This window comes from Mustela nigripes, chromosome 1 (assembly GCF_022355385.1).
Source record: "Mustela nigripes isolate SB6536 chromosome 1, MUSNIG.SB6536, whole genome shotgun sequence".
Classification (NCBI taxonomy): Eukaryota; Metazoa; Chordata; class Mammalia; order Carnivora; family Mustelidae; genus Mustela; species Mustela nigripes.
Window position 1 is genome coordinate 45359696 of NC_081557.1, and position 8930 is coordinate 45368625.

General features: G+C 39.4%; 1 protein-coding gene across 1 annotated transcript; it reads right to left on the minus strand.

Moving 5' to 3' along the window:
- LOC132013657 (olfactory receptor 52N4-like) lies at positions 1-966 on the minus strand. Its single transcript, XM_059393782.1, has one exon. The coding sequence runs from the start codon at positions 964-966 to the stop codon at positions 1-3; it is 966 nt and encodes a 321-aa protein (XP_059249765.1).
- Between the last annotated feature and the right edge of the window lie 7964 nt (positions 967-8930).

The window sequence follows — 8930 nt, forward strand, 5'->3', positions numbered from 1 at the left end:
TCATTTGCTCTGGGACTTGACATCCTTAGAACCTGAAGTGATCCTTATGACACAGTCTCGTATCTGCTTGGTTTTCACCCCGTAGACAATAGGGTTCACAGTGGGAGGCAAGAGCAGATAAATATTGGCCACAATGATGTGGCAAGATGGAGGGATTGTGTGGCCCCCAAAGCGGTGGGAAAAGAAGGAGAAGAAAGCTGGACTGTAGGAAAAAACAATGGCACAGATGTGGGCAGTGCAGGTGCTGAAGGCCTTCTGTCGAGCATCTGCTGAAGAGAGGCTGATCACTGCCTGGAGGATCATGGTGTAGGAGACTGTGATGCACAGGATGTCAAAGCCCCCAATCAGGAGGGCAACCGTCAGACCATAAATGACATTGACCTTGATATTCCCACAGGATAATTTGGCTACAGACATGTGGTCACAGTAGGTGTGGGGAATTATATTCCCTCTGCAGTAGGGCAGGTGCTTGGTGAGGACAGTGAAGGGAATGATGAGCAACACTCCTCTGAGAAAGGTAGAAAGCCCAGCCTTTGCAATAACAGAATTGGTGAGAAAAGTAGAGTAGTGCAAAGGGTAACAGATAGCCACATAGCGGTCCAGGGCCATAAGCATGAGCACCCCAGACTCCATCCCTGTGAAGGTATGGACAAAAAACATCTGGACCAGACATCCATCAAAGCTGATTTCCTTGAAATGGAACCAGAAGATGCAGAGAGCTTTAGGAATTGTACTAGAGCATATAAAAAGGTCAGTTAGGGAAAGCATAGCTAAAAAATAGTACATCGGCCTGTGCAGGGAGTCCTCATAGAGGATGAGGTAGAGGAGCCCACAATTCCCTACCACAGCCACAGCATACATGGTGCAGAATGGGAAGGAAATCCACATGTGCATGTCCTCCAGTCCTGGGATCCCATTAAGGATGAATGAGGCTGGAGTCAGGTCTGTTTGGTTTAGCATTAACATCATCAAGCTAGGATGATCATTAATCATCTTAGAGAATTTGTGGGTCCTCCTAGATAGAGATAAAAGAGAAAATGTCTTGGTCATAGTCACTGTCTTAATTTCTTTTGCCCTTTTTCTTCAAGGTACATTTCAATGGCCAAAAAAAAAAAAAAACAATTTTTTTCTGATTTCCAGGGAATTTAAGCATAAATTTTGTTTAAACCAAATAGATTATTTTATATGTGTATTTTTTATTCTTTCATTTATCAATGTAGACAACAAATTCTTTTTAGTGCTTAATACTCACCTAGTTCTTTAATAGATAAATGGTGTCCATTTATAAAAGACAAAGTTGGTTATTATTTTTCTGAAGCTATTTTTATTAAACAATATTATTTAAATATTAATAACCATACACATATTCCAGAAAAACAAACATGAAAAACCATAGAACTTTAAATAAATCATATCTTGAGAAAAAAATATAGTAATGTCTTTTGCATGTGGGCTTTAGGAAGTTGAAGATAGGGCTAAAAATAGGAGCCAATCATGACACACTTCATCAATCTCTGAATAGCAGGATTCTTCTAAGGAAATAATAGCCTGAGATAGGGACATCATGTTTCTCAGATAGCATACTGACAAGTACCTCTGTGAGAATATTTTAAAAATATTAAAATATCATTTAATTACTATTATTTGGAAAACACAAAAGGAACCTCTAAAAATAAAAATAATGTAAATGCATAAATCACCATAAAAATATTAAATAAAATGGTATCAATAAAACAGAAAAGCCAAAGGATTCCTAAATAAATCAATAAAATGTTAAACTGACAAAAGGCAGAAAAAATACACTGATTGGGTTATTAGGATAAATTATGTAAATGGCCCTATATAAGTAGAAATAAATCTGTTAATTTTATAAAAATGTATGTATGGTATAGAGGTCCATATCATAAAGAAAACCAAAGAAAAAAGTTAAATAATATACAATCCTCAGAGAAAGCACACATAAAATTTGGAGCAGACATATTAATATCAGATGAAGTAGAAATTAGAGAAAAAAAAATTGGGCCAGAATTTTTTTTTTTTTTTTTTTTGAGAAATTCTAGGTAAAAGTTATAGGATGACTAAAGCTGATTAAATTAAATTAAAGTTGATTGTTTTAGCAATGATAATTCTACTCTATCTTTGATAATATGTTGATAACCTAAATCATGAGAAACACAGAAATCTTCTTATGTAACTTGTTAGTATACAGTAGGTATTTACATTAAGACCTTCCAAATTGACACTAAAATCTGATGAAAGCTCCCATTTTCAAATTATTGCCAATGATTTGATTTTAAGCTAACATATCTGACTTGTTATTAATCTTCAATTTAGACAAATCATTAAAATATGGTAGTCTGGATTATGTGGAGAGGAGGACATCTAGTGAGATGCCTAAATTATAACCATTACCGCTATTTCTGCTTCTGTAACTTCGCTTGCTAACCCATGAGGAGATGGAAAAATACCAGCAGACTTTCTATAGACACTCTGTAACCACACATCCCCCTCCCAGAATTGAACCTGACAGAATGGCTGCCCCCGGACCCCGCCCCCGGACCCCTCCCCCGGCTCTGGGCCAAGAGATAACAGCCATCTGACGCCAGAGAAACCCCCACCCAGAATTGGATGTAACAGAATGACTGCTCCCGGACCCCCCATCTGGCTCTGGGCTGAGAAATAACAACCATCTGGTGCCCCGTGGCTTGACAGGAAGACCCTGGTCAATCCTGAGGTGACACATACCCTAGCGGCGCCAACTCAGCAGTTTGAAGAATGACCCTTTGTCTGAAGAGCCCTTTGCCTTAACCAATAATCCATTCCCAGCCTTTTCCAGCTCTGTAGCGCGCCAGCCATATTATAGAGTTCCTTTTTGATTTTCCCGCGGTATGTGGCAATTTGTTTCAAGATACTATGATGTATGCTAAGTCCCTGCCTCCCCAAAAATAGTGTATAAAAAGTGTTGTGATCCTGAGCTTGGGACCTCTTAGCGTCACCGGCAACGAGTGCGCGGAGGTCCGGGTTCGAACTCATAATAAACGACCCTTGCTGTTTGGCTTTGACTCTGGACTCTGGGGGTCGTCTTTGAGGGGTCTCAAAATTTGGGCACAATACTAGGTCCCCTGTAGGACCAAAACTGCAACCCTGAGTTCATCAGTGTTTTGTTATTTTTTAAGATTTTATTTTTTTATTTGACAGAAAGAGAGATCACAAGTAGGCAGAGAGGCAGGCAGAGAGAGAGGGGGAAGCAGGCTTCCTGCTGGCAGAGAGCCCAATGTGGGGCTGGATCCCAGGACACTGAGATCATGGCATGAGCCAAAGGCAGAAGCTTTAACCCACTGAGCCACCAAGGCACCCCTCTTCAGTGTTTTAAATACACTTAAAAATTGTTTGCAAATGAGTTTACAACATTACACACACCAAAGAACTGTCACATATCATTTACAAAAATATAAATTTAAATATATAGCACAGATAAATATATTACAATTATAGGAATATAAACCTTAGAGGTCATGTTTTAAAAGAACTTCTAGCACTTCTGTACTATTATTCTCTCTTTAAAAAAAATACATTTAGTCTGTTAATTATAAACTTTTCCCTGTTATGATCACCTTTCTCCCTCAGTTTGTAACTCCCTGTGTTCTAAATATTTACTCACATTTGCAGCTTCATCTTTAATGTAAGCCAATCTTGACAGTTTGGACAATGCCTAATTCTAGGTCTTAATATTTCCCGTGTAGTACCTACTATAAAATAATCTTCTGTATGCTCTTTTTTTTTTCATAAAGATTACTTTAATCATTTAGGAATGGCTTTATTCTTACAATAATTTTTAGGTTCTGTACAGATTCAATTCATTTGACAAATGCCCTGCTAGTGATAGAAGTTTAAATCAAAGTGACACAATATTAATCACAAATTTAATCTGTTCTTTAAAAAATTTTAAATTATTTCCCACAGTCTAATTCAATATATCTTTCTGGAGAAATTTACTGATATTCTGTTCCAGGTGTAGAGTTAGTGTTTCTGAATATTGCTACATCTCTCCCATCTTTCATAAAGTACAGCCTTATATACCACTCACTATCAATCCTCATTTCCAAAATCTATTGGCAGTGATCTGTTCCTCATATCCACACCCCACCTTGTGAGCTGGTTTCAGCCTGTGGATAACCAGCGTTGTAGTTGGACTGGTCCTTGTGATTCTTGTGATGACTGCAAGCTGCCTTCAGCAGAAACCATCAGAAAACTTTGAAAGAGAAAAAGGTTTATTACTTATGAGTCCTGGAAATCATATGGCAAATGGGACCACACAGAGAAGTGAAGACAGGGGAGTGTGTGGGGGCCTGTGGTTCTGCTTTTATTGAGCTTGAGGGTGGAGCCTAGGATATCTCAGGATCACTCTTTATATAAGTGAATTTAAAATGTAAGAATGGGAATTTAAAGCACAGCAAGAAAAAGAAACCAAATGGTCAATTATCAGAATCACCAGAGATCTGCAAAACAAAGGAAGTGTGGGTATTATCTAGTTAGCTCTGTGGCTGGTAATGTGTTGTTTATCTAAGAGCATCCTGGAAACAGGTGCCTGTCTGAAATGGATACCTAGGCAATCAAAACTTAAATCAGGCACTTGCATTACAAAGACCAACTGTCAGGAATCGTACTACCTCCTCCCACTAAACCATTCTGAATTCTTATGACATGACAATAGGTTCCTCCTGGTAAGTAAAGCCACATAATATGTATTGACCTAAAATATATTTTGGTGTAAGGAAGGATCTCCAGAGTTTAACTCAAGTAAAATCAGACACTTAAAGAAAAAAGGGAAGGCAGGTAGGCAGCAAGAGAAATTTGAATATGGACTCTCAAGACCTAGGATTGTTCTTTATGTATTTCCCATTACTCCCTGACATGGGATTGGTCCATTCTTGGTTTCCATCACTCCCAATGCACATATTCCTATTCAGTTCTTTATATAGATATAAAGATTATGAACATTATGAACATCTAAATGGATTTTTTAATGCCAAAAGTGGGGAATAAATATTTCCAACAGCCCCTGCATCATTGTCTTACATCACTTTCTGACTTAAGCCTAGGTAAATAGAATAAAACATTTACATTTGTGGGGTGGAAAAAAGCCGTTAGTACCAACCTTAAATCCTTCTTCCTCTTTACCTCTATGTCTAATATAGAAATTATCTTGTCACTGAACCCTATATTGTTCTAGTTAAGTACCTTAGTTTGGGGAAGGAAAAACAAGGAGATAAAATATATCTGGTCCAATTTTTCAGGAATTTGGTTGTCTGAACATCACAGTCTCTGTGCAAGTTCTTAACTTCTTGATATGAAGACTGTTGACCTGAGTCTGATAGGAAATGTTATATACCTCAAAATATCCTGAGGGAACATTTCAAAGCTTCAGAGATATAAGCTGGTATTGAAATCAAGCTAACCTCCAGGGTCCCATATGGTGATTGACAAATACCTAAATATGTATTTGTATATATATATGAATTTATATGTGCATATATATGTATGCATATTATATATGTATATAGATAGATAGATATGTGAATATATATGTGTGTGTGCACAAGTAGATAGATACCTGGATATAGATCAGAAATGAGATATTTTAATAGAACCTAATGCCTTCATTACCCCAGAAGTTTGGCTCCTTTCTCTATGAAGTTTTGCAAAAACCCCAAGGGAACCAAGTTGGATATTATGTGAATTATGTGAGTGATTTACTCACATTTTCATTAAATTACTCTTATAAAATTACCTTTTAAGATATATTTGTTTGTCTCTCCATTGAAGTAACATTCATCAGTATATATTTTTAAATTTATTAACATGGATATATACCCAGGTATTGCTTTAATAAAAATGGAGTATTATATTATTACACATATATAGTTGTTTTTAAAATTAAGAATGGATACTAGCGGGGGGAGACAAGATGGCGAGGAAGTAGGAGGAGGCGCCTTTTCAACTTGTACCCCAAAGTGAGCTGATTACCTACCAAAGAACTCTAATCACCCATGAAATCAGCCTGAGATCAGAATTATACCTGTCTGGATCTCTACAGGGGGAGAAGACACCAGTGGGCAGGTAAAGTGGAGTGGGAATGGTGACTGATATCAGAAGATAAACAAAAGGGGGAGGGAGCCACCAGAGGCAACCAGTTGGAAAGTAATAACCCAATATGAGCGAGAGTGCCCTGCATCTGGGGACCAGCATTAACTTGGAGACTGATTGAAAGCACTCCGAAAGAGCAAAGGATCAAGGGGGTGGGGGGTATGGGAGTATCGGAATGGCTAGGTACAGGGGCTTAAGTCCCTGGTCCCAGGACAGTCTGCCCAGCGCTGAAGCAGAGAGAGTTCAGCGGAGAAACCAGCTCTTGGTCCCTAAGCCAACAGCACACCTGAGAACGCGTGGGGTCCATTTCCTGTGAGGGGATGGGAGCCACACCGGGCAGAAGAACGTGAGAGCCCTGCTACAGAGCCTGAGATACTCCCCTGAGAGAGGTATAAAGGCCCAGCCGGTGCCCTTTGATACGTGCCATTGTTTCAGAGCCTGCACCAAACTCCCCCCCACCCCCCAAAGAGAGGTGCGCGAAAGCCCATCCTGGTGCTCTCGGACCGGCGCCCCATTCTCAGAGCCTGAGACCCATGGAGGAACCTCAGCCTCCCCTGAAATTGGTGCGTGCAAGCCGGGCACTCTTAGACCCAGAAAGACCAGGCACTCCCAACCCCAGGCCAGCGGGAAAATCTCAGTGTGCAATTGCTGCTTGGAACCTCTCTGGCGGTCTAGAGCTGCCCAGAGAGCCACCACTGCCTTGGCTTTGGGTACAAGCAAAAGATCCTGCGCCCCCCAGGGACTGCGACTTGAAACCTGCTCTGCCAGCGGCCAAGGGGTAACTTATTTAGGCTCTGCAGCCAGAATGAGGCTTCCCTCTGAGAGGGAGATCAGAGTGCGGTTTGTTTTCCTTTAAAACTACAAAAACCATCAAAAGCGGTCAAAGTGAGAAAAAAAAAAAAAAAAGTGAACAAACATTAAAAACCGCCAGAGAACAAAAGCCTGAAAAAAAAAAAAAAAAAAAAAAACAGTTTCCTCAGAGCCCACCCCCTTGAGGGGGGCAGGTGGACTTAAGTCAGGGAACATCATTGACTGAAAACCCTTGTGGCAGGCCCCTCCCCCAGAAAACAAACCAAGAAAAAAAAAAAAAGAGGGAAAAAAAAGACTACAAGAGAACAACCACTACTTCATAGGAAAACTTTTATTTTTGATTCATTCTCACTATTTTTAACCTAATAACCATCACAACGAGCTGTCCAGTACATCAAATTCCGTAATAACCTTCTAACCTGAACTTTTTGATACATACACCTAGGTTTTCTTTTCCATTTCTATTTTTTGAATCCCTTCTTTTTTTTTTTTTAAGATTTTATTTATTTATTTGATAGAGAGAAATCACAAGTAGATGGAGAGGCAGATAGAGAGAGAGAGGGGAAGCAGGCTCCCTGCTGAGCAGAGAGCCCGATGCAGGACTCGACCCCAGGACCCTGAGATCATGACCTGAGCCGAAGGCAGCGGCTTAACCCACTGAGCTACCCAGGTGCCCTAATCCTTTCTTTTTTTAATTTTAGTTTAGTTTAGTGTAGTTTATTCCTTTTTATTTTTATCTTCTAATATTCATATAGAGTTAAACTTCAAAGTAATCCCCTTTCCCCAATCAATACTATCCCTAGAGGTAAACTAATTATTAATCTCCCTTTATCTTAGGAAAGTTGAGTCCTTTAACAAAGATATCAAGATAAATCCAGGAAGAATCAAAACAACCTTCCTCACACACACTGAGAATTTATAACCACTCTCCCATCTTTTTCCTCCACAAGTGTTTCTGTGTTTTTGTGTTTGTCCTGATAGTATATAAATCTTACACTTGGGGTTCTTTTTGACGAGGTTCTTCCTTTATTTGCATATATATTTTTTTCTCTTGTCATATACTTTTATCAGTCTTTTTATTTGTCTGTTTTTGTTTGTCTACTTCATAAATCTTACCTTGGGGCCCATTTGGGCTGAACCTTCTCTTTCATATTCCCTTTCTTTCCTGTCTCTCTCTCTCTCTCTTTTTTTTCTTTTTCTTTTCTTTTGTCTCTCGTTTGGGTGGGTAATCCTGATTGCTCAGAAGTGTTCCAGGGTGCACCTTGACTGCACCATGGTTAATACATCCAGCTACATCTGTTCAGTCATCTCCCACCAAAATGACTAGGAGGAGGAATGCCCAACAGAAGAAAAATACAGAGGATGAACCTTCTGCAACAACCTAACGGCTATCAACATAGACAATATGTCGGAAAGAGAATTCAGGCTAACAATTATACAGGCAATAGCTAGGTTGGAGAAAGCCACGGATGATCAAACAGAATTGATTAGGGCCAAGCTGAGAGTGACCAGACAGGATGTTCACAATGTTAGGGTGGAGCTTAAAGCTACCAGGGAGGGGGTTCACAATGCTCTCAATGAGTTCAAATCTAATCTAAACTCTCTCAAAGCTAGGGTAACTGAGACAGAAGATAGAATTAGTGATCTGGAGGACAAACAGATAGAGAGAAAGGATCAGGAGGAATCCTGGAACAAACAGCTTGGAAACCACGAAAACAGAATCAGGGAAATAAATGATGCCATGAAGCGTTCCAACGTCAGAATTATTGGAATCCCTGAAGGGGAGGAGAAAGAAAGAAGTCTAGAAAATATAGTGGAACAAGTTCTTCATTAAAATTTTCCCAATCTCACAAATGGAACCAGCATTCATGTACTAGAGGCTGAACAGTCTCCACCCAAGACTATACATTCCAAAAAAACATCACAACACCTGAGAGTCAAATTGAGGAATTATAATTGTAGGTATAATCTCT

Coding starts and splice junctions, on each gene's coding strand:
- LOC132013657 (XM_059393782.1), bottom strand. CDS start 966: ATGTTAATGCTAAACCAAACAGACCTGACTCCAGCCTCATTCATCCTT.